Genomic DNA, 25,550 nt, shown 5'->3' on the forward strand with positions numbered 1-25,550 from the left:
GATGTTTGCAGTTCTTAGATGGTTGTAGGGGAGATGGTGACCTAATTAGTGGGTGTGGTGTAATTAGATTTTTCAAATTAACTAAATTTTTGCTTGTTTTTAGTTTTAGTTTTGTAATTTGAATATTGTTAGGTTTTAATACTAGTAATTGTAGATCATAATTTTAGTATTTTTTGAATGGTAAGTTGACTTATTTAAATTCATTTATATGTGGAATTTGACTTTTCTCTTAATGATATGATTTGAATTTTGTTTCCTCATTAAAGATTAATTGATAGCCTTTATGGTTAATTTTTGTACCTGAATTTCATTATTCATGGGGGTCATAAAAGATGGCTTTATTGTGCCTTAATGAGGTATTACTGCGGCATTAATGGCTGTTTGTTTTATTGGTGTATACCAAATATATATCGTGTTGATAATGATTTTGAGCTAAAATCGCATCTTATGACAAGATTTTTGTCATTTATTTGAATAGATATATCTTAGCTATATTTTAATTTCAGTTTTTTTTCTTATTTATATTTTAAATTTTTATTATTATATCCATCAATTATTTTCTAATGAGATTTATATTTTAGATTTATTTTCTTAAGTATCTAACCAAAGAGATCTCATCGTCTCTTTGGTGTAGATTTTTTGACTTGTTTTACATATATTTTCATATTATATTTCCCTATTCTTTAGAGTGATATTATTTTCATAAACTTTTCTAAATTATGAGTTTGTTTGAATTTTTTCATTATCGTTTATAAGAATTTTATTATTGTATGTAAGAACTTATTATGTTCTTTTATTTTGTTGTGTTTTTTCAGGGTATGCGAGTGGAAGAAAGGATGGTAGCGGAACCTTTAGGGGTGTTTTCTTATCGAACATTAAAGCTTTATTGTCTAAGTGTCCCCGGTCATCTTTGCATGTCCGAGGGTTAGATGGTAAACTTTCTTGAACGAAAGGAACTCCTGGCAGCAGCTCTTGTATTCTGATACAATTCGTTATACGAGAAAGTATCTTGTGACAAAAAAAAAAAAGAAAAAAAAAAGAGTCTGTTGGAGGTGCTCTAAAGATACAGAGTGTCGAGCTTATGAGCAAAGTATTTCCCCTTTTAAATTCAAAAAAAATGAAATTAATTTGAATGTCATGTAACAAAATTTGAAAAGAAATGAGAATTATTAGAATATATACTAATTTGTAAAGCATGTAAGCCTGCATTGTCAAAAAGAAAAAAGAAAGAAATGAGTTTTGGTTTTGCTCTTGAATAATTGGATTTTCTTGTAAGGTAAATAATTAGATTTATAAATCTTATAAATTCATTAGAAGTGAAAAGGAAGAATTTTTTTTTTTTAATCCATTACCTGCAGCACTCAAACACAATATTCATCGTGATAACATATTTTTTAATTTTACTCTAATGAGGACTAAGTTTAAAAATATAACTTATTACGTTATTAATGTATTAAATTGAGAATTTAAATGTCTGTTTTGATGATTTTAAATTAATGATTTATGGATTACGAAAAATATAACAATAAAAATAAAAATAAATTATGGGTAATTTTTAATTTATGAATAATTTTTTTTATTTTTAAAAACTAAGTCACTGAAAATTATGTTTGATTTATTTCTAATTTTAAATCAATCTTAACTTTATCAAACAAACACAATTTTTTCAAAATCCTCATTTTAAATTCAGATAAACATGCTCTAGTAGAAACTAGAAAGGTTAGGCCGGAGCAGGACCACAAGATCTAGATGGATGATGAAACAGGAATTTCCGCGGAACTTTTGAAGTTAAGGTTTTTAATCCACCGTTTAATAAAATTTGCCAATTTGGTGTACTTTTATCACTTTACGTGGGCGAAGACACGTTTTATAGACTTTGTGTTGACGGACAAATCAAGAAAACAAAGCCAGTTTTTGACTCACTCTAACCGATGATGCATTAATAAATCTTGATGCTCTCATATGTCTTTGTAGATCACAATATTAATTTATTAAACCCACTTTAAGATTGATTATTTAATAATAATTCTTGCATATTCAGAGCCATCACTCCATTCAACCTGAGCCTGCTGGTCATCATAGAGTACAATTTTGCAATTCCACATTTTTCACTCTTTGCAGACTTTTACTCATTCAATTCCTTAGTGATAACAAAATCCACCTACATGTTTTCCATCTAGAAGAAGAGTAGTTGAGACTTGAGACCCTTCTTTCTTTCTTTATTAGATTTCCAAGAATTTGTTTTGGATCATCTGGGCTTTTGTTATTTGAGCATTCTCAGCTTTCTTTGCCTGATTTCTGGTAATTTTTTTGCTAAAGTTTGGAATTTTATTATAGTTAGCAAAAGGGTTTTTGTCAAAATTTTGTTTTGAGTTCTTAATTTGCTTGAATATTGTGTCAGTACAGATTGTTTACAGTTTGGCAGATCAGTGTAGCTTACAGGAAGTTCATATTCAGAGGAGGATCAAATTAGATGGCTGAACCTGTTTTTGCACATTCACAATCTGATGTCTCAAATCATGGCCAAGGTGTTCAAATTTTGCCATTTAAGACCTCTAAAGTTTCTTTAAAGGTTTTGTTGTTACATGGAAATTTGGATATTTGGGTAAAAGAAGCTAAGAACCTTCCTAACATGGACCTGTTTCATAAGAAATTAGGGGACATGTTTGGCCTGTTACCTGGTAATTTAAGCGGAAAGCTTGAAGGGAATGTGTCTCATAAGATAACAAGTGATCCTTATGTCACAATTTCTGTGGCTAATGCTGTGATTGGTAGAACTTTTGTGATCAGTAATAGCGAGAACCCTGTGTGGATGCAGCATTTCTATGTCCCTGTTGCACATCATGCTGCAGAAGTGCAATTTGCTGTTAAAGACAGTGATGTTGTGGGTTCTCAGATCATGGGAGCTGTCGGGATCCCTATCGAGCAATTATACTCTGGTGCAGTTGTTGAGGGTACTTTTCCAATCCTCAATGCAAGTGGGAAGGCATGTAAACCTGGGGCTGTTTTAACTCTTTCAATTCAGTATACCCCTATGGAAAAGGTACCCCTTTATCACGGCGGGGTTGGATCAGGTCCAGAATATCAAGGCGTTCCTGGTACTTATTTCCCTCTAAGGAGAGGTGGAAAGGTTACACTTTATCAAGATGCACATGTCCCAGATGGTTCCCTTCCAAACTTGAGGCTTGATCACGGTAAGCAGTATGTGCATGGAAGTTGCTGGCGTGATATTTTTACTGCTATAGGTCAGGCTCGTCGTCTTGTTTACATTACCGGGTGGTCAGTGTATCATCTGGTCAGACTTGTTCGTGATACTGATGATAAAGTTGACACCACTTTGGGATCCCTTCTCAAGACAAAGTCACAGGAAGGCGTCAGAGTGCTGCTTCTTGTATGGGATGATCCTACTTCAAGGAGCATTTTGGGCTATAAAACGGTAAGAGCAGATAATCTAATATATGTCTGATGACTAATTAGGTCATACATCTAACTTGTGCTATGTTCTGCTGATGCTGGTGAATGTGCATTATCAATATTTGTAACCCATGATGAATGTTGCATTGCTGCTCGGTCCTAACAAACATTAAATCACTAACTTGTGAGAACTTTATCTTTATTTGTTCATTTGCCATGTGAGTTCGAGAAAACACCATCAGCAACAATGGTTGTCTTTTTGGCGGTCTTTTAAAGGTATATAACTACTATTGTGATGATCTTGAAAATCGATCTATGAGCTGCAGATCTATGCAATGCACCAGTCCATAATTATGAATCCCATTTTGGAAGGCATCCAGGCTCTCAATTGCTAATTGATTATATGTTTTGTAATACTGTCAATATAAGAACATAAAGTGACAACCTTTTACTAGTGAAGAAGCTTATTTATATTTACTTCATGTTCTTTAGATTTTAAATGAACAATTTGATAAACTTTCTATGCACGGAGAACTTGTCATGCTTGTAAATTTTTATGAACAGTTAATCTCTGATATTTAGAATCTACATATACTGCAATTTTTGAATCATAATGGAATATTGAGAAATTTAGTTGGGGATAGTGAAAAAGGAAGAGATGAAAAAAAAAAAGGTATGATAAATAGATATAATAAGGAAAAGAGTTATGTTTTGCAGGTAAGTTGTAATGATTCACATTTGTTACTCTCCTTCTATTGATGAAACAGCCAAAAGGAATTAGCACCATCTATGATCTTCTCTGTATATTGTTCTATTTTCTCCATCTTTCCTTCTTCGCTATTGCATTTTTCATGTAATACAGGATAGTGCATATAAGTAGTCGTGCTTAATGTTTGGGCTTGCTTGAAAGACAGAAAAATAATGATATTATAATTCATAGATGGATGTTTGTCATTCACAACTGTACTGGCAATGCCAGTGAGGTCTTATGCAGAGTATTAGGGACTACCCTATGATTTTGTTACACATTATATCTATCCTGAACATTATAATATTCTGCAATATCATATCCTTCGTCGTCATTACTCTGATACTCTCCATATTGCTTGGTCACCATGCACAACTGAGTGATTTGGATCACTGAAAATTTTAGCTGAAAAAAAAGATGTACATAAACTGCTTTATGACTTTATCTGTCAAATAGCTTAATGTTATACTCAGAAAGTTTTTGCATGCCATCTCTTATGTCAACATGGGAAATGGCATGAAAATTGAATTCATGGGACAGGAGAAAGATTTCCTATTCTTCAGTACTGTAAAGTGTAAGTTGTATGCTTCTATTCTCTTAGATGTCATAGGTAACTTAATTTCGTCATATACTTGGACTTTTCTTGAACAGGCATCAGTTGGACATCTCTGTTTTATTGTAATGTTCTAGGTTTGTACTGAAGAGTTCTCATGACTATGATCATATGCAGGAAGGAATTATGCAAACCCATGATGAGGAAACAAGACGCTTTTTCAAGCATTCCTCAGTGCAAGTGCTTCTCTGTCCCCGAGCAGCTGGAAAGGGGCATAGCTGGGCCAAAAAGCAGGTTGGATACATATCACTAGTTGCTATTTCTCTTCTACTAGTATTAAAAATAATATAGGAACTATACCTATATAATGAAAGATTTAAAGTGTGAAATGTGCACTTTGGCTTGGCTGAACTTTATATATAGACCTCGGAATTCAGGTCATATAATATTTAAAACCAAGTGTACTTTTATAACAGTAATAAAAATGAAAGAAATAATTTCTAGTGTCGGTCCATTTTATGTCATTTACAAAAAGAGGGATGAGAGTTTCACATACCTGAACTTTTTTGCTGAGATGTGCAGTTGTGCACAGTAAATGTTTAACTGGTGGGATTAGTCATGAGCACGAATCCACAATTTGTCAGATATTACTTATATATTCATCAAGCGAAATATAGGCTCTCTGGCATGCTGATACTTGAGTTTAGATATTGTCTTGACGAAAGATTATAAATTTTCAATTGTAATAACAATAGTAGAAATAAGGGCTCAAGTAAAAACATAGCAAATTTCCAGGTACAAATGTGGGACTTGTTTCTGTATTACAAGGAGAAATTATCTCTGATTCTAGATGAGGAGTTTTGAAATGTCTCTATTTTGCTGTCAGGTAAGATATAAAAGGCCTTACATGTATATGTATCAGTACTGCAAGCGTTTCATCCTTAGCCTTCTTTATACCATGTTTTCTCGAATGTGTCATCTACATACAGAATTTGTCTACAGCACTTCATTCTGTGTTTTGGCATACAGGAAGTCGGAACAATCTACACTCATCATCAGAAGACAGTTATTGTTGATGCTGATGCGGGAAATTACAAGAGGAAGATTGTAGCATTTGTTGGGGGTCTTGATTTGTGCATGGGGCGATACGATACACCGCAACACCATATATTTAGAACATTGCAAACTGTGCACAAAGATGACTTTCACAATCCAAATTACACGGTGATTATATGTTTTCTGTTTATGTTAGTATTATATTTCTCTCTTATATTCGTTTCGGAGGATGATTGTTAGCCACATATCATTTAAAAATTTATTTCTCAACAATTTAAGCTGCACATCTTCACTGACATCTTTGTTTCTGTACAAACTGATGGATGCGTTACAGAGTTGTCTAAACATACAAGGCATTCTACATATATGCGTGTGTGTGTGTGTTAGACTTTGACTTGTTTTCTTGGAAAAAAAATCCCGAGTGCTATTTTAGATATATGTAAAATTTTTAATTTTTCATATGAATAGGGTCCTGCGGTTGGTTGTCCAAGAGAACCATGGCATGATTTGCACAGTCAAATTGATGGTCCAGCAGCTTATGATATACTCACTAACTTTGAGGAAAGATGGATGCGGGCTTCAAAGCCTCATGGGATTCAGAAAATAAAAAAATCGAATGATGATTCGTTACTGAGAATTGAAAGAATTCCTGACATACTGGGAATCACTGAAGGATCCATGAATGAGGATGACCCCGAATGTTGGCATGCACAGGTTATTTATCTTATTGGAGTTGTTAGCTAAGAAGTGTTGGTTATTCATTAATCCTCCCCCTTATTTTTAACATGATCAATTTGTATATAGGTTTTCCGTTCAATAGACTCCAACTCTGTTAAAGGTTTTCCCAAAGAACCAAAAGAAGCTCCCGGAAGGGTGAGAATTTTTGCATATGTCTTCTTCTTTGTGCTTTTATTGAATCAACTAACTCTTACTGTTTTGTGTCAGAACCTGGTATGTGGGAAGAACGTATTGATAGACATGAGTATACATACGGCATATGTAAAGGCCATTCGCTCTGCCCAGCATTTCATATATATCGAGAATCAATATTTTCTTGGTTCTTCATATAACTGGTCCAACTACAAAAACTTGGGTAAATAGCTCTGATATATTAGATACTCTATATGTTATGAATCATTATCTTTTAGTATAGTATATTATTAGTTAATTCAGATGCCTGAAGATTTCCCTTCTGTTTAGGTGCAAACAACTTAATACCTATGGAAATCGCTCTCAAAATTGTGAATAAAATTAAAGCAAATGAGAGATTTTGCGCATATATTGTAGTCCCTATGTGGCCAGAGGGTGTCCCTACAAGTACTCCTACTCAGAGGATTTTATTTTGGCAGGTAGTGTTCTTTATTACGAGACGATGTTTAGTTGTTTACACATAACAGAGAATTACATGTGAAGCTCAGATGCTTCAACTTTTCATGCATTAATAGTGAATGCTATGATACGAGCAAATTCTTGCATCATCTGAACTGGTTGGTGTTTTTGAAATTTTGCAGCATAATACCATGCAAATGATGTATGGAGTAATTTACAAGGCCTTAGTGGAGATGGGGCTTGATAAAACATATGAGCCTCAGGACTACTTGAATTTCTTCTGTCTTGGTAATCGGGAGGCTCAAGATGCAGGTGTTCCTCAAGCCAAAAACTCAAATGGCACCAGTACTCCCCAAGTAAGTCTGGCATATTATTTCTTAAGCTCTTCATTAAAATAGCGTGCTTATATCTTTCAGGAGCTTTCATTCATCAAGTTTGATATTAAACTGTGTTTCTATTCTGTACATAGGCACTCAGTACAAAAAGTCGACGATTTATGATTTATGTACATTCAAAAGGCATGATAGTGGATGATGAGTATGTATTACTCGGGTCTGCTAACATCAACCAGCGTTCCTTAGAAGGCACCAGAGACACTGAGATTGCGATGGGTGCATATCAGCCTCATCATACTTATGCACGGAAACGTAAGAGTCCACGCGGACAGGTATTAATCATATTGCAATAAGTATTTTTTTTTTTCATGTCTAACTTAAGCACGAGAAACTGGTCTAAATTAGATGAATGTAGTGTAAAGTCGGTTTATTACATATCTGACTAGTTTTAGTACACATCCACATGCAGATCTATGGATACAGAATGTCACTCTGGGCAGAGCACATTGGTATGCTCGAGCAATGCTTTGAGCAACCAGAAAGCATCGATTGTGCAAGACGGGTAATATACCTGAGTGAGTTGAACTGGAAACAATTTGCAGCAGAGGAAGTCACTGAAATGAAAGGTCATCTCATGAAGTACCCTGTGGAAGTGGATCGAACAGGAAAGGTGAGCCCTCTTCCTGGCTGCGCGACATTTCCAGATATGGGCGGAAACATTGTGGGCACGTTTGCCGGGCTTCAAGAAAATCTGACAATTTAAATAGCTAAAGCTCCTTGAGGGCATAAATTTTCATTCGAGGCATCTGTAGTTTTATTAGTATATGGAATCATATCATTCAAGATGTGTCGAATGTAGATGTTGTCATCTACTTAAAACACACAACAGTTTTGTCATTCGATAATTTTGGATAGACTGCTGACATTTATTTCTAAATAAGTTCAGGTTTGTTGCCGTAATACAGTCTCTAGCTTTTGAATGATGAATTTCAGATACATGAACCTTTTCTGCCAACTGTTGCTGCCCTTGCCCTCTACTAAACCGAATAAAAATTCTTATTTGAAGCCTACAAATTCTTGTTCGATAGACGGATCTACATTTATATTGTACTACCTCCATCCCAAATTAGATGTCCCCGTTAACTTTGGACACCTAACTTTAGGTGCATTGACCGTCTACTTTCGAAATTTATTTTTTTATTTTTTCTTTTATAAATGAAAATCTCATATTTTAATTTTTATTTGCAAAAATAAAATTTTAAAAATAAGTCACGTATCTATGCGGTCAATGAACCTTAAATTGTGTGCTCAAAGTCAACGGGGCCATCTAATTTGGGATGGAGGGAGTATGTATTTTGAGCTAATGTTAAAATGAATTTTAAAAGGGATATTTATTTTTAGAATACATATTTGGGGAACACATTCTCAGAATGTGTGCGGTTCTTTTTATGAATAATAGATAAATAAATTTAATTCCGACACTCATTTCAAAATTACGTTCCTCAAAATATTTGATTTAAAAATTCAAATTAAAAATAATAAGTTTTATATTAAAAACACCAATTACTGTTAGTCTTCATCTTGTGATATTCACACCGATCTATATATACTTATTTTATTATGAATTATTATGCACAGTCCATACAAAAACTCAATATATTATTATTTTGATTTATCGCACTTAAATTATAAAATATCAAATATGAATTTAAGATGTACTTATTAACGAGTTTGAGTATTGAAAAATCCTACTAGAATGAATGCCAGTACTTATTAGTTGACCGAGTGGATTTTTTTTTTTTCAGGACCGAATGGATTTTTTTGTTTGTCAATAAAATCATTATATACTTGTATAAACAAATCCAAACCGTCCAATCAAACACTGAGAGCCGTCAGATCTAGGGCAAGCGAAGATCAAGCAAGTCACTCATTCGCCTACACAAACACTCCCTTCCAGCGAGAGAGAGAGAGAGAGCGCGAGAGAGAGAAAGAGAGAGAGAGAGAGAGATTGAAAATGGTGCAGCGTCTGACCTACAGGAAGCGCCACAGTTATGCTACCAAATCCAACCAGCACAGGGTTGTTAAAACCCCTGGTAAGCCTCTTATATACTTACACAATTATTGTGTCTATATATGATGAATGAGTATGTAATGTTTGATTGAATGTCTAGGTGGGAGATTGGTGTATCAGACCACCAAGAAGAGAGCTAGTGGACCAAAATGCCCTGTTACTGGCAAGAGAATCCAAGGGGTAACTCATTTTTATCTCTATTATCTTATGATGTTTATTTTTGTATACTTCTTTACTGATTATTTATCTCTATTTGTTAAGCTGTACTGTAATAATGTAGTCTAGTTTGAGGTTGTTGGTATCATTTGCAGTCTAGTTTGAGGTTGTTGGTATCATTTGCGAGAAACCGCATATTCTTTTTGTTTTGGTTTTAGAATAGTTCGAGTAGCAAATTGGTTTTGTTTCTTGTTCTATTCTATCTGTTGCATTAGTTTGAATTTAAAGGGTACAATTGAAATGTTTTTTTTTCATTAAGCAAATATGTGTGTAAGCTTTAGGAAATAAGGTGAAATAATACCTTGAATTTCGTATGGTTTTTACAGTGTCATAGTCATGAAAGTATGTTTGCAGATTATAATTCCACAACCGTTCTTAGTGTTTAAGAACAGTAAATTAGAGAATTGAGAAATGGAATTGGGTAATGTGGCCTTTGAGGGGTTCTGGCATTAGATATTTTATTTTACAACTCTGGTGCCAATTGGGTCCGTTAATGAATCATACGTATATATCTTGAATACTTACTGTCATGTTTCCCCTTTAGATAAGTTTTATACTTATACTGGTAATTCTGGTATGCTTTCATGACAGAAATGAAAATGATGATATTTTGACATAAGTTTTGAATTTATCTTCACTTCCTTGTCCGTACTTTTAGGGCTTAGTCTCCTTGATTTGCATTGTCACATGTTCAGTTATGCCAAGCTCCTGGTGTTTCTTTGAAAGTGGTCCGTCTAATGTCTTATTTGACCTGTAAACTGTGTAATGACTTGATATGGATTTTTATGTATTATAAGTTCTATTTGTGTTCAATGCTTCTCTTTTCATGCTGTGCTTATGTCGGCATGTTCATTTTCAGATTCCTCATCTGAGGCCTGCTGAGTACAAGAGATCTAGGCTGTCTAGGAACCGAAGAACTGTTAACCGTGCCTATGGTGGTGTATTATCTGGAGGAGCTGTAAGAGAGAGGTCTGTTTTTATTGAGGAGCCCCTTTCTTATAGTTTTGCTATATTTTTATAGATTTATTGGCCCTATTTGTGCATTAGCCAAGTTTCCATATGCTTACTTTACAATTTTTGTGTGCCAGGATTATTCGAGCTTTCTTGGTGGAAGAGCAAAAGATTGTGAAGAAAGTTTTGAAGATTCAGAAGCTAAAAGAAAAGGTGTCCACAAAAAGTTAAGCGGGTTTTCCACCCTATATTAGTGTTTTAATGTGTTTTGAAAAGGAATTTTGACTTGAATAGTTGTTTACAAGTTATTTTGTCGTCATTATCCGAAAGTTATGTGGAATTCAATGAGCAATTATTATTTCCCCGATGTTTAAGATTATCCATGAAAGCATCAATCTCTTTGGTCAATTCCATTTCTCCATCTTTTCTAAAGTTTGATTTTCTCTGCTGTTAAGTATTTGTGATAATCAGAATGGTATGTAGTTTGAGCTTAAGTTGTACTATATGCTTTACTAATCTTGGACTAATTTTTGGAAAAACTCTGCTTTACCTGAAAGTTATTGTATGTTAATGTTTATATGGGCGTTACTTAAGCAATTTTGATACTAGTCTAGGCCGTCAATATTGATGGTGTTTTTGTGACCGTGTATCTTGTGACTTGTCATTTGATGAGAGGTTACTGTGGAATGCTGCGGTTTTTTCTACATAACATTTGGTTTATCTTTGTATATGCTGCAAGCCTGCAACACAATACTGAATAATATAACTAATCAAATCTCAAATACATCTTCAATTGAATAAGGTAGCCAATCAAATCTCAAATACATCTTAATTTTATATTCTCCCCCGTTTCAAGTACCTTGATTTTATCTTGTAAGAGCAAGTCCAATGGTGGTGATTCTGGTCAAATTTTGGAAAATCAATGCTTTAACCCAAGAGATGCTGATATGTTTTGACGTGTGATTCTGTAATTGTTATAGTTTGCATAAGTGATTTTGATACTAGCCCTATGCTGTCACTGTTGAGGGTGTATTTTTAACAGTCAACATCCTGTTACCGGGTCATGCAACGGAAGTTTGGAAACTCTGTTGACAGAAACAGTTTAATCTTTGTACATGCTGCAAACCTGCAACGCAATGCTGGTAAATACATTTGAATTATATGTTTTCTGTCAAGTTACAAGTATTCTTATTAGTGAAAGTGTAAACATCCTTAATAAAGAAGGCCTAGCTAACGAGCAAATGGATGGATAGCAGTTGCGGTTTTTCCGGTTTGTTTCAGTCCCCAATTAAAAGAGTGCAGCTTACCCCTTTAGTCTTAAAAACTATAGCTTAAATAGACGGAAAGGATGACCATCTTTTCTTCTTCATGAGATCTGTTAACCAACAAACTCAAACAAGAGCTGTGTGAAACCAGATTATATTGGAAGCCAAGATTCCAGAGATATTAGTGAGGGCACGGAAAGAAAATATTTAACTAATAAAAACAAATATGCAGAAAATTAAGTGAGATACTTTTTGATATATAATATTTCAATTTGCAAGTGGTCTTACAACCGAAGTGCATGTACACATAACTCCCCTTTAAGTTTAAATTTGAATGACTTGCAAGTCACAGCACTTGTTCTATAAGAAGGTGAAGCATAAGTCCGATAACATAAGCTACATAACCCAAGTGCCAAAGTCTAATATAAGCCAAGTTCAAGTCGAAAAGTTTCCAAAGTAAATATTAGCATACATTAACAAGTCTTCACCAGTACAAGAATCCATTGTTTTTGCCCGCTATAAATCCCTGTGGCCACCCTCTGCTGACCTTTTGGCTCCATGTAACCTGTTCAAAATTTTGACGGTCTTGATCAATTAAAAAGCTGTAACAAGAAGGGTTTGCATCTAAGAGTATCTCCAACCATACAAAACTTTTAGCAAAAAGGTGAGTTGTCATTCTAAATATAAAAAATTTAGCCAACATGTTGAAAAAATCACACTCCAACCACATGAATCTGTTGCCTATAATTTTAGCCAACCTCCTATGGTTGGCTATATTTGTCGAACCTCTACAAGTTTGTAAGAAAATCTGTATGAAGATTGCACATCATTTATTACCATATTAACTGATATATTCTATTTTAACAATATGAAATATTAATAACATACAATTTTTAAATTATAGCCAACCAATATAGCCAATACCATTGAAGCAAAATGTCTTACAGGTTCAGCAAATTTTACATAATGTCTTACAGGTGTAATTTAGCCAACGATTATAATTCTTATAAAAATATTGATGGGTAGGCTTCATAAAAGTAAGTGCCTAGTCAGACAATAAGTACACACAAGTATATGCCTAGTTTTTGCAAAAACATAGGCTGATACAGTGATAGTAAAACGTAATGCACACGAGAATAGGCCTGTAAATGGATCGGATATCCGATCCGACCCGATCCGATCCGTGGTTAAATAAATGGATATGGATCCTTATTAAAAAAATCCGATCTGCTAATAATCCGATCCGATAATAATCCGGTCCGATAATGAATGGATATGGATATGGTCAAATCCGATCTGTTAATGATCCGATCCGATTCATGCTTAACTATATTATATATTTTATATTATATTGTATTATAATATAATATATTATTATTAATATAATACATACAAAATAAAAAATTCCAAGGATACAAGACAAAACCCTAAATCATATTTTCTTATAATCGATCGGCCGCTCCTAATTCTTGACATGGCTCTCACTCTTGTTATCCGGTTAATCTAATAATCACTCTTTTTTTATGTAGAGTGAGTATAAACACATGATCTAACTCTTCCACTTAAAACCTCCTCAATCACCTGATCTTGTATTTAAGACATATTTATCAATTTTAATTCTTATTAATAGAGGAGCAAATCATAATTTGCTTTCTCCAAAAGTATTAAGCAACTTATTTATTATTTTTCTATTTACTTGATAAATTCTGTGTTGAAGTTTTAATAGGAACAATCAACAAAGTTTTTATTAAATACTGCTTTATTAGTTTTTTTACCTATTACGTTAAAGTTTATGAATTAATATAGCTAGAATATATCATTTTTTTTTGTATGGAAGTTAAAACATCGTTCACGATAAAAAAAATATTTCATGATTTTTTGTGGATCGGGGCTCCGATCCGATTATCCATGATCCGAGTGGACCGGATATGGATTGACTTGTAAAATATTCGACTCCCGATCCGATCCGATCCGAATCCGACAAATTTAAATGGATTAGGATATGGATTTAGCTAGATCCGATCCAAATCCGATCCGTTTACAGGCCTACACGAGAACATGGCAATTGTAAAAGCGAAACTGTTACCTATAATGAAAAATGGGAATGATAAAACATAGAGGGTCCGTAAATAACAAAGTTGAGCCGTCGATTTAAAATCTGAAATTTTTTTAAGTAGTGAGCAACGAGCTCAGGAAGAAAATTATTGCGATTTAGCAAAAAGAAGAAGAAGAAAATCATTTCGACTGACTACCAAACTTTTAAAAAAACATCGTATATATCAAGGAATAAAAATATTGCAACTCAAACAAAAATCAAGTAGACGATGAAAGTAGTTAAATAATTTATTTATTTCCAAATTAGAAAATATATAATAAGTAGTATTAAGATACATAAATATTATAAACCTTTGCAAAAAAAAAAATCACTCGTTAAAACATTTTTAAATACATACATGCATATTAGTGATGTATAAAAATACCTGCATATACAATTCTTAAGATTATGAAAAAAAAATGTAAAACAAAATAAACTTTAAAATATATATATTTTGATAAAGACTTTTTTTGTTGCAACATTATACACTAGGAAAAAAAAATGTGAGGGAGAGAATAACCAAGATTTAAGTTTATATGACTGAACAAATGCATTATCCTAAACTATCAGTACCAATCAAATTATGAAAAATACATATTGGATTTTAAATAGTACAATTACTTACATTTTATACTATTCTGAAATTAGAAAATTTATTTAAATATTGAATAATAAATACTATCCTAAAAAGTTACACAAGATATATATCATATATATATCATAAATAAACAAAAACTGTGAATATTATATAAACCCTTGATCCTGAACTTGTGTCTGAAAAGTAAAAATGACAAGCACCGAACTTTCAAAAGAATAAATAATTTCATACAAGTACCAAAATGATATAATTGCATAAATATTCCACCAAAATAAATTTTATATATCCAAATAAAGTAATTCTTATAGAAATACCTAACATCATACCATCATACAAAAAGAACTTTTAGACGATATTTTACAAGAAATTGTAGTAATATAATGATTTCACCCATACTAATCCTTTCAATTCTATACTTGATGAATGTCATCTTTTTTTTGATTTCACTCTCTCTCACCTAATATATTTGGATAAAATTCACATGCATTTTTTTTACCAATGAATATTGTCAAAATTTCAATCCATGATCCGCCGACCTTTTATTACTTTAAGAACAATACCTCTCTTTGCATTGCAATAACCACAAAATTGTCAAACAATTGAATAAGTTTCAATTAGAAATTTCATATGAAACATTTTAATAAACATAATCATCGGCTTATGCGATGGATCGATGATTTAACTAAATATGGTGTCTCACATCTCAGCTATTGCAAAATCTCTCATATTTATAGGTCTTCTTTGCAAACATTTCAATTATTCGTTGTTCAAATCGTAAACTTTTCAGTTATTCTCTATTCAAATCTCTAAGTTCTTGTAAATATCACTCAAACTCAACATCCATTAGCAAACCTTGATAATTAGAACAGTCAAGAGAATCACTAACCCCTAAATTTTTATACCTACTAAAACCTTAAATCATACTACTTCCACACCGTCTATCTAGTTTCGAATTATTTCTACATGTTTAACTTCAAGTTCAATAAATCTCCTCACATTGTTTTCGTTCACTATAAGAAAAAAAGATATATCTCGTAATATTATATCAGACTCATAATTTCGCAAACAAGAACACATATATCATGGTAAGTGTCCTTATTACGAGACGAATGCAGATTTGTAATACTATTCATAAGTACAAAATACGAGAAATAGGTTGGACAACAAATAGCTTACAACGACTACTATATTTAAGTTTTTTTTTAATTATTATTTTAGAATCAAAAGTAGTAATTTCATAAAAAATTGTGTTCTCCAAACTCTAATAGCACAAGCATACACTCGAGGTTTATATATAAACACTTTAATCTAATAAGAGTTTACAAAGCACAAAACACTAATAATGAAAAGATTATCATAATCACTGTTTAAAAAAACTAAAATTCAAAACATTTGTTTACCGATGCACACTCATAAAAATTTGTTTATATTTGCTCAATGTTTTCTAATACTATTCATAAGTACAAAGTACAATAAATAAATTAGACAACCATTAAATTTACAACGACTAATACGTTTAAGGTTTTTTTGTATTTTTTATGGAATTGAAAGTAGCAATTTCATAAAAGTTTGTGACTTCCTACCAAATTTCTACAAGTCCAATAGCATAAGCATACATCCGAGATTTATATATCAAAACTTCAATATGATAATAGTTTTTAAAACACAAAACACTAATCATGAAAGGATTATCATATGATTTATGTTGTTGTACACGATTTCAGATCAAATTTTTTCCCAGTCAATTTAATACTCTATGCCCAAGTGCATCACAAAATCTTAATTGTTGAATATAACATCACAAAATCTTAATTGTTGAATATAAGCGATAAAGTTATACCTTGCATGTTGCATGCATATCATTCTCTTTCACATTAAACAAAAACTTATCTTTGGGTAGTTTTGTATCCGGATCGATATGACGATAGCTACCTCCCTTCCCATATCTTCTATGTAGGTAAAAGTGAATGTCAGTTTAGTGCGGTTTTTGAGTAAAAACACAACCGGAACCGTATTTACTTCCGGTTTTAAAAATTAGAAACCTTAACCGAAAACTTATCGTCGGTTTCGGTTTGAAAACCTCGGATTCAGTTTCTATCTGTTCAGTTTCGGTTAAAAAACCGTATAAAAAAAGTAAGAGTTAGTATACATGAACAATTAAAACGTAGTTAAAAATTATATATCCATTCAAAGTCTAAACAAACAGATAACATGAAAATCTGTAAGTTTAATTTAGTTCTGTCTGTTGATGCATATTGTAGCCTGCTATTTTGCTCGCTACATTTTGCAAACCAGCACTGAATCAAGCAATTTACAGGTTAAACAGCTAATCTAATCTTCATCAATGTTCACTTGCTGAATCGAAGCTCTAACAGCAATCAGCTTATCTGAAAAAATAGAGATAACAATTAGCCTATTGTCGTACAGAGATGACAAGTATCAACATTTAGCACACAAGATAATTCAGTTCTTAAAGAAAAAAACAAGATGATTGAGCCATTCAGGCTTCAACACTGCCTGCACCATACCAAGATAATGCTAGGAAATAGGGTTTTATATCAAACTGACCACCCATTTCGTCAAAATTTCTCACTTGACCCACCCATTTAATTTCGGACTCATTTAAACCACTATAAACCAAATATATATCATTTTACCCACATCACTATTCATATTTCTTCACTTAAACATTTATCAAAAATCAGCCGTTTGTTTTTTTACTACAAAACGGCTTCGAGTATTTTCATAATTGTCTCTAGTATTTATCAAAATAATTTGGGAATTTTTAAAATAACATAGCTAGGGTGATCATATAATTATATATTTTTAACTTTATATTTTTTAAACTACCTAGTTATGTTGTTCTAAAAATTCCTAAATTATTTTGATAAATACTAGAGACAATTATGAAAATACTCGAAGCGGTTTTGTAGTAAAAAAACAAACAGTTGATTTTTGATAAATGATTAAGTGAAGAAATATGAATAGTGATGAGGGTAAAATGATGTATATTTAGTTTATAGTGGCTTAAATGAGTTCGAAATTAAATGGGTGGGTCAAGTGAGAAATTTTGAATAAACGAGTAGTCAGTTTGATATAAGATCATAGAAAAATAAGATATATCACTCATTATATAAGCTAGCGACACTACACCATATTTCAACGGTTGAAAATTCAAAAGTCTATCGAAAATTTGCAATTTGCATGGTAATCAAGTATAATTTATGAGCTTATAAGTTTCGCATATATAGTCAAAGACTCAGAGGTGAAGTGAGTAAAACCTCACCCTTTCCAAACATTTATATAGATAGCTTTCGGTTGGGTATTTTAAAGCATGGTTGGATTTGTAATATAGTATATAGCAGTTGAATATATTTTTAGTGTACTAGATAGTTTTATAGCTTCTCATTGGCTCCACCCAAAATAAGCAACTAATAAAGTCTCTAGGACTCATATAAGCATGGAAATAACCTAGCATAGTTTTTTATTATTACTAATACACCTACTGACAACAGATCCAGAAATTGCTAGGATTAAAAAAGATAGAATATATGACTTCACTGGGATTTAATATGTGTTCTAAAGTAATACAATGCATTCTCGTGTGGCGGCAATGATGTGAATGCTATAGGTCGCGCTCAAAAGATAACCCGTCTTTAAAATTGAACCAGAAAACTTTAAATTTTAAGCAAAATTTTAGCATCTAAATTGTGTGTTCAAAAATATTTTTAAAACATATAATACATAGATAGTGACAATTTTTTGCATGTTCTGTTACAGAACCCTAACTAATAGTAGAAATAAGGTAATAGTTTTATGGGTTCTCTCAAATGGTTCTCTCTCGAACATGACCCTGTGTTTTATTTAGAAAAGCAATTCATATATATATCTATTATATACTCCCTCCGTCCCAGCAGATTCTTTACAGTTTCCTTTTTGGGATGTCCTATCCAATTCTTTACATTTCAAAACTTACCAAAAATAGTAAATGGGTCCCACCACTTCCCAACTTTTCCTTCCTTTTCACACTACTTTTACTCACTTTTCACACTACTTTTACTCCACTATCTCTCTTTTATACATTAAAAATTGATGGGTCCCGCCACTTCACCCACTTTTCTTTCTCTTTTCCACTATTTTATACATATTTCTTAACCTCCGTGCCCAAACCAAACGTAAAGAATTGGCTGGGACGGAGGGAGTATTTAATAGAACAACCATGAGTAATTTAATTCAAAATGACGAATCTACCCCTCACGCATTTTACATATATTTATATATTTGAAGATCATTATTGACTTTTATTACTAACGTATTTATTAGACATTAATGTCTAATCATTAATATACATTAAATTACTTCATAATTAAAATTCCAATACATAAGTAATATATTTATATTCATGATTTAATAATAAGTAAATAAATAGCCAATGTTATAAAAAGCGGAAATCAGAAAATCGGCGATTAATCAAAATGATGAATACATTATTCAGAATTAATTTAATTTTATATATGTAAAAATAATAAATATATATAATAATTTTTAAAATTTTAATTTTCCCCACAAATTTTGTAATTTTCAACCAATTAATCCATTTTTTCCCAATTAGTCATCGATTTTAACCGAATTTTGTCAAATTCTATTATATATCTAATACAACAATAATGTGCACTTAGCAAAAAAAAAGAAGAGTAATTTTAGGTGGTTGATAATTTAATTATATAATAAAATTAATAGTGTATATTTTTTTGTATTTATAATTTAATAAATATCATTATTGTGAGGATATGTTTACATATAGATATCAATATAATATGACTTAAAATACAAATAAATTTAAATTATTTTTATAATATAAATAATCTCAATTTAAAAAAGATGAACAAAAAGATATACCATATATTAAAAAAATAATTTAAAGAAAACTCGTGCTTTTCACGGGTTAAGAAGCTAGTTATTAGAGAATTGCACACATGGGGTTTATATTTTTGTTGGGTTATTGAATGAGAAATGAGAGATGAAATGAAATTAGTAAGAATTAAATTCTTGTTCCTCTTAATTAAAGTATTCGATCAAATTTATGTTCTTTATTAATAAGATTTGATGGTGGAGGAACTTTTTTATTTCGACAACTAATACAAGAAATGTTGGAAGAAACTTGTGAATTTTAACTTCCCCCCTCTAATTTTGATATTTATATCCACTATATTAGTTAAAAAACATAATATCTATATACATTGTTGAAGTTTAAAGTTTTAAAAATGTTACAGAGTTATAGTGAATAGATTCTAAAAATATAAATTATTGTAAGAGCTCAGCATCAAAGCCAAAAACCACTAAATGTTTTTATCAATCAGTTAAAAAAGTGAATCCCAATGCACTAAGCACATCTTGAAAAATTAGCAGCAAGAAGATTTTAACACTGAATGATTCCTGAAGGCGCCAAACAACATAGATATTGGGGTGTTTGCCCGGGGCTTAAAAGCCCGGCTTGTGAGTTTATAAGTTAGAAGCACTTATTGTTATTTGTGTAAAAAGTGAAGAAGTACTTATAAAAAACATCACTTTAATCACTTATAAGCCTTAACTTGCTTTTAACTTCTACTTCACTTTTTTACTTTAAACAAGAAGCACTTATTTTAAGCTCAGCCAAACGGTCCCTATTTTGTCGTGTAATTCATCAACTTTGGTTGTCAACCGCCTACAATGTTTCAAATATTCTTATTAGCTCGTTTATATGATGCAGTTGTCCGCTTATGTTCTTGTTAGTTTGCACTGGGGAGTGCTTACCGATGAAAAAGCATTTCAGTTCCTCCCATTTTTTGTTTGATCCTCATTTCTAGACATTTTAAAAAGCTGTAATAACATTAAAGTACAATGTTTTTGATATAGACCTCATAACTTATTCGACCCCTAGACCTATATATAGCTTGCATTATGATGTAGTTTCCTCACAACAAAAGCCAAACACAATACAGATACAAGTGAGAAAAGAAATTTAGAAATGAAGAGCTTAATTTTCGCATCCCTTGTTGCAACACTGCTCATTCTTCTCAGTACACATGCTGAAGCTAAACAGGGGAAGCTCCACCCCACTGACAGATGTTCAGTAAGTAAACATACCAAGGCAACTCTAACTGTAAATAGCTTTGAAAAAGGCGGAGGTAGCGGCCCATGTGCATGCGACGGTCAGTTCCATGACGACGATACTCGTATCGTGGCACTCTCCCCTTGCTGGTACAACGGAGGATCAAGATGCATGAATACAATCATTATAAATGCTAATGGGCGGAGCGTGGATGCTATAGTTGTTGACGAATGTGCAGGTTGTAATGCTATAGTGGACGCTTCGAAAGCTGTTTGGAAAGCTTTAGGCCTGGATACAAATGTTGGAGTGTATGGTATCACCTGGACTGATGCTTAAGCGCCTTTTTGTTTCAGACTTGATAAGCTCAAAGTGATTGCCAGAGAGGTGGCTTGTTAGATCAATCATGCACTTCCTTGAGCCCGCCTTATAATGAATAATGATTTTCATGATCCTGTCATAAATAAAAACATTAGAGTTCATAAATAAACCTTCTGTAAGAAAACAGAGAAGCTATCACATCTACAATGATGTTGAGCAATGCTGATTGTCGCTATCAAATGTGAAATGAATATTTCAGAATTTTACTCTATGTAGCATAATAAATTTATGCAGAAACCATGCTAATTCCAAGCAACAGTTATCAACAGCCTCAAGACACCAATTACAATTGTCCTTGACAAAAATTTTAAAAATGAAGCTGATGCATAAACAAAAATACAAAAATAGATATGTCTCTTCAAAACAAACTCAATATCTATAAAATCTTGTTTTCTAAGTCTCACCAAGAGAATCATAATGCAGAAAATGAAATGTAAAAATATACTTGTCTTTGCAGATGCAACTTTACAGATTTATTATTTTGATAGAGTGGTAGAGATTCAATCAGAATTTTCACTACTCACATATATATACATATTATCATATATGACATGAAAGATGAAAAACAGTACAAACGGAAATAAAGTATTTGAATCCATCTTAATGATATGGAAAAACCTTTCCATGCGTCCGCAATAGAAATGTCCACATAATCACTAGGAATGACCATCGAAGATTCTTTAAATTGAAACTTCACAATTTTTGCCACATGGTGAGTACTTTTAGCAGTTTGGAAAGATAGGTTTACTTCGGCGAGCAAGGAGGAAGTCATGGGCACAGCTACCAGATTTTTTGTAAGCATGAATTTCTCCTCTCTTTCTAAAACGTCTCTGAGATCAACTAATATGAGAAACGTCATCCCTGGTCTAAAAGCTCGTTCAGGCCCTTTCATGGTAACAAGTTGCATCCGCGAGACATGAAGTATGTGCGTCATTATGTGAATCAGATGGCAGCACAAATAGCATAAAAGAACAAAAATAAAAAATCTTCTAAGAATATAAAAGTTAGAGTTTCTTCTATTGCCACAAAACAGAGCTATAAAACAGCCGGTCCGTGTATATCAAAAAGGTTTGCTTATGTTCAGGCAATTCCTCCCTAGTAACTTGAAGTATGTCCCGGAGCAACACCGAAACACCGAAGTTTAGTAAAATAAGAAAAAAAAACAAAAACATACAGAAGACAAGTGTAAACAGGACAATACACACTATATTCTTTAGAAAACATAATACATATATACATGTTGGAAGTTTAAAGTTTAAAACCGTGAATAAATTAAAATAAATAAATTATTGTAAGAGTTCAGCATCACCAACCAAATGTTTTTATCAATCAGTTAAAAAAGTGAATCCCAATGCACTAAGCATATCTTGAAAATTAGCCGCAAGAAGATTTTAACATCTGCATGATTCCGTGAACACGCCAAACAACATAGATGAATGTTCTGTTTTCAGATACTGTCATATGCAAGATTCAGTAAGACACAATCACTACTACTAGAAGATGCTATATTTCATTAAAATGCATATTTTGTCTTCTAATTCATCAACTTTTGTTGTCCACCGCCTACATTAATGTTTCAAATATTCTTACTAGCTCGTTTTTATGACGCAGTTGTCCGCTTCTGTTCTTGTAAGTTTGCACTGGGGAGTTCTTACCGATGAAAAAGCATTTCAGTTCCTCCCACTTTTTGTTTGATTCTCATTTCCTATATATTTTAAAAGGCTGTAATAACATTTAAGCACAATGTTTTTGATATAGACCTCATAACTTATTCGACCCCTCGACCTATATATAGTCTGCATTCTGAAGTAGTTTCTTCACAACAAAAGCCAAGCACGATACAGACAAAAGGGCGAAAAGAAATTAAGAAATGAAGAGCTTGATTTTAGCATCCCTTGTCGCAACACTGCTCATTCTTCTCAGTACACATGCTGAAGCTAAACACGGGAAGCTCTACCCCGCTGACAGATGTTCAGTAAGTAAACATACCAAGGCAACTCTAACTGTAAATAGCTTTGAAAAAGGCGGAGGTAGCGGCCCATGTGCATGCGACGGTCAGTTCCATGACGATGATACTCGTATCGTGGCACTCTCGCCTTGTTGGTATAACGGAGGATCAAGATGCATGAATAGAATCATTATAAATGCTAATGGTCAGAGCGTGGATGCTATAGTTGTTGACGAATGTGCAGGTTGTAATGCTATAGTGGACGCTTCGAAAGCTGTTTGGAATGCTTTAGGCCTGGATACAAATGTTGGAGTGTATGATATCACCTGGACTGATGCTTAATCACCTTTTTGTTTCAAGTTGTATCATTGACTTGATAAGCTCAAAGTGATCGTCAATGAGGTGGCTTCATAGATCAAAGTGATATGCACTTGCTTGAGCCCACCTAATAATCAATAATGATTTTCATGATCCTGTCATAAATAAAATGATGCAAAACTTATTGTTCTTTTCTCTAATAAAATATGGAATAATCACTTCTTCATTGTCTGAAATCATGGAAAAATAAAATGCCTTCATATCTGCGTTATATTGTCTTGAAAATCTATGGTTTCAACCCGTATACTTTTGATAAGCTTAAAAACTTTGTCTTCTGCAATTGAACTATAATCATACAGAACCTTTAGATATACTTTATCATCCAAATATCCAGGTAAGAAGCACTATTTATATTTGATTGGTGCAATTTCCAATTTTCTTAAGTAGTGCAATGAGAATCCTTATTCTTACAAATTTTGCAACAGGCGAAAAGGTTATGTTGTAGATTTTGATCAGCTTACACTTAATAAAAGTCTGCAACCAGAGCTGTGTATTTGGTGAGTATACTACGATAAGGAGAGAAAAGATAGAAAACACTGCAACAAAGTGCAAAACATTAATGTTTTAAACAAGTTGCAAAAATCTGTTAACATTGTTAGGAAAACTCGGCAATCGACTTCACTTCTTCTGAGCCATCATCAATCCTGAGTGATTTATTAAAGCTTTCAAGAACAAGCATGACTATTTTTCCCCAGAAAGTTGCGGTAAAGGAACCTTTAACAAAAAATTGAATAAAGTTAGCGATGGATGGAAACTGTAAAATATGGAAGCCTCGGAATGTATGATACAGTTTCCATCCATCGAAGAAATCGCAAATGCTTACACTGAGCTGCATTTGGTCAAGAAAACTCTCTTGAGGTGAACTTTTTTACTTTTGGTTTTTCAATGCATTTATTCTGGTAATAACAAGTTTTTAAATGAATCTGATAGGAGAAGTTGTGCCAATTGAAATTGGTTACTTTTAATTCTAGGAACTATACTACAAAACATAGCTCAGAAAGCCTGCCACAAAGCAAATTTTCAGTTTCGTGAGCCACAAATCAGTACTCTAAGTGGTTTGACTTTTTAACATATTTCTAAGTCTTTTAACCGCATAGTTAAAAAAAATTATTATTATTAATTTTTTTAAAATAAAAATATATGATTAATATTATAGTTTGGAAAAAGAAAATTTTATAAATAAAAATTTTAGCTAAGCGGTCAAATGACTTGGAAGTGTATGCCAAAAATTCAAGCGACTTATATTTCAAAACTGAAGGATACTTAACTAAGCAGTTTCAAAATTTCAGACGCACGAAATGGAATAAGAAATACATGTAAATAAATTGGTCTCATTCAATATTTCAAGGACTGCAGGTTAAATTGAACAAAACTATAAGAGTATCTCCAACCATACAAACCCTTTAACTAAAAAATGAGTTTGCATTCTAAATATAAAAAATTTAGTCAATATGTTGAAAAAATGTACTCCAACCACATGTACATGTTGTCTATAATTTTAGCCAACCTCGTATGGATGGCTATATTTGTCAAACCTCTACAAGGCTGTAAGAAATCTGTAGGATGATTGCACATCATTTATTACCATATTAAACTGATATATTCTATTTTAACAAATTAAAATATTAATAACATTCTATTTTTAAATTATAGCCAACCAATATAGTCAATACTATTGAAGTACAATGTCTTATAGGTTCAGCAAATTTTACATAATGTTTTATAGGTTCAATTTAGCCAACGATTATAGCCAACACCGTTCTAACCCTCCTTTAACACCCAGAAATTACATAAAACCAAGTCTACAATTCTAATCTGTGCTAAAGAGAGTAGAGTCTTATCAAATAAACTGTTTTCTTTGACCCACCATACAAGAATCTTCCAAAACTCTCAAGAAAAAAGGGTTAATTATCAAACTCATCATTAAAGTCGACAAATAGTATCAACTTCATCATTGAAGTCGACAAATAGTATCAACTTCATCACTGATCTCCACCGAGTCTCAAGTTGCTCATTAAACTCGCTTAATAGTATCAAACTCATCACTGCCGTTAAAAAAAGTAACGGAAGTATAGACGGAATGACAAGCTGTTGACGTGGCACATTAATAAAAAAGACTAAAGA

The 25,550-nt window shown here is 32.5% G+C and overlaps 4 protein-coding genes across 6 annotated transcripts; all 4 read left to right on the forward strand.

Annotated features, from left to right (window-relative positions):
- The first annotated feature begins 1,895 nt into the window (after positions 1-1,895).
- Positions 1,896-8,395, forward strand: LOC108204718 (phospholipase D beta 1). 2 transcript variants are annotated; one of them, XM_017374285.2, is made up of 11 exons: positions 1,896-2,301; positions 2,407-3,436; positions 4,893-5,009; positions 5,745-5,939; positions 6,240-6,485; positions 6,576-6,644; positions 6,717-6,864; positions 6,972-7,120; positions 7,283-7,456; positions 7,570-7,767; positions 7,905-8,395. In XM_017374285.2, exons 2-11 carry the CDS (start codon positions 2,474-2,476, stop codon positions 8,196-8,198), a joined length of 2,553 nt encoding a protein of 850 aa, XP_017229774.1. In that variant the 5' UTR covers positions 1,896-2,301; positions 2,407-2,473; the 3' UTR covers positions 8,199-8,395. The 2 variants fall into 2 exon arrangements, with proteins under 2 accessions (XP_017229774.1, XP_017229775.1); XM_017374286.2 differs by having other exon boundaries at positions 2,163-2,301; positions 2,402-3,436.
- A 915-nt stretch (positions 8,396-9,310) lies between these two features.
- Positions 9,311-11,081, forward strand: LOC108212528 (large ribosomal subunit protein eL34). 2 transcript variants are annotated; one of them, XM_064091506.1, is made up of 5 exons: positions 9,376-9,394; positions 9,425-9,528; positions 9,607-9,686; positions 10,582-10,691; positions 10,811-11,081. In XM_064091506.1, the coding sequence occupies exons 2-5, from the start codon at positions 9,450-9,452 to the stop codon at positions 10,902-10,904; spliced, it is 363 nt and encodes a 120-aa protein (XP_063947576.1). In that variant the 5' UTR covers positions 9,376-9,394; positions 9,425-9,449; the 3' UTR covers positions 10,905-11,081. The 2 variants fall into 2 exon arrangements, with proteins under 2 accessions (XP_017239745.1, XP_063947576.1); XM_017384256.2 differs by having other exon boundaries at positions 9,311-9,528.
- A 9,557-nt stretch (positions 11,082-20,638) lies between these two features.
- LOC108216975 (ripening-related protein grip22) lies at positions 20,639-21,058 on the forward strand. Its single transcript, XM_017389837.1, has one exon. The coding sequence runs from the start codon at positions 20,639-20,641 to the stop codon at positions 21,056-21,058; it is 420 nt and encodes a 139-aa protein (XP_017245326.1).
- A 1,912-nt stretch (positions 21,059-22,970) lies between these two features.
- LOC108216985 (ripening-related protein grip22) lies at positions 22,971-23,390 on the forward strand. The gene has a single exon (XM_017389839.1). It carries the CDS (start codon positions 22,971-22,973, stop codon positions 23,388-23,390), a length of 420 nt encoding a protein of 139 aa, XP_017245328.1.
- Positions 23,391-25,550: the final 2,160 nt, after the last annotated feature.

The sequence above is a fragment of the Daucus carota genome, chromosome 1 (assembly GCF_001625215.2).
Source record: "Daucus carota subsp. sativus chromosome 1, DH1 v3.0, whole genome shotgun sequence".
In the NCBI taxonomy this organism is placed as follows: Eukaryota; Viridiplantae; Streptophyta; class Magnoliopsida; order Apiales; family Apiaceae; genus Daucus; species Daucus carota.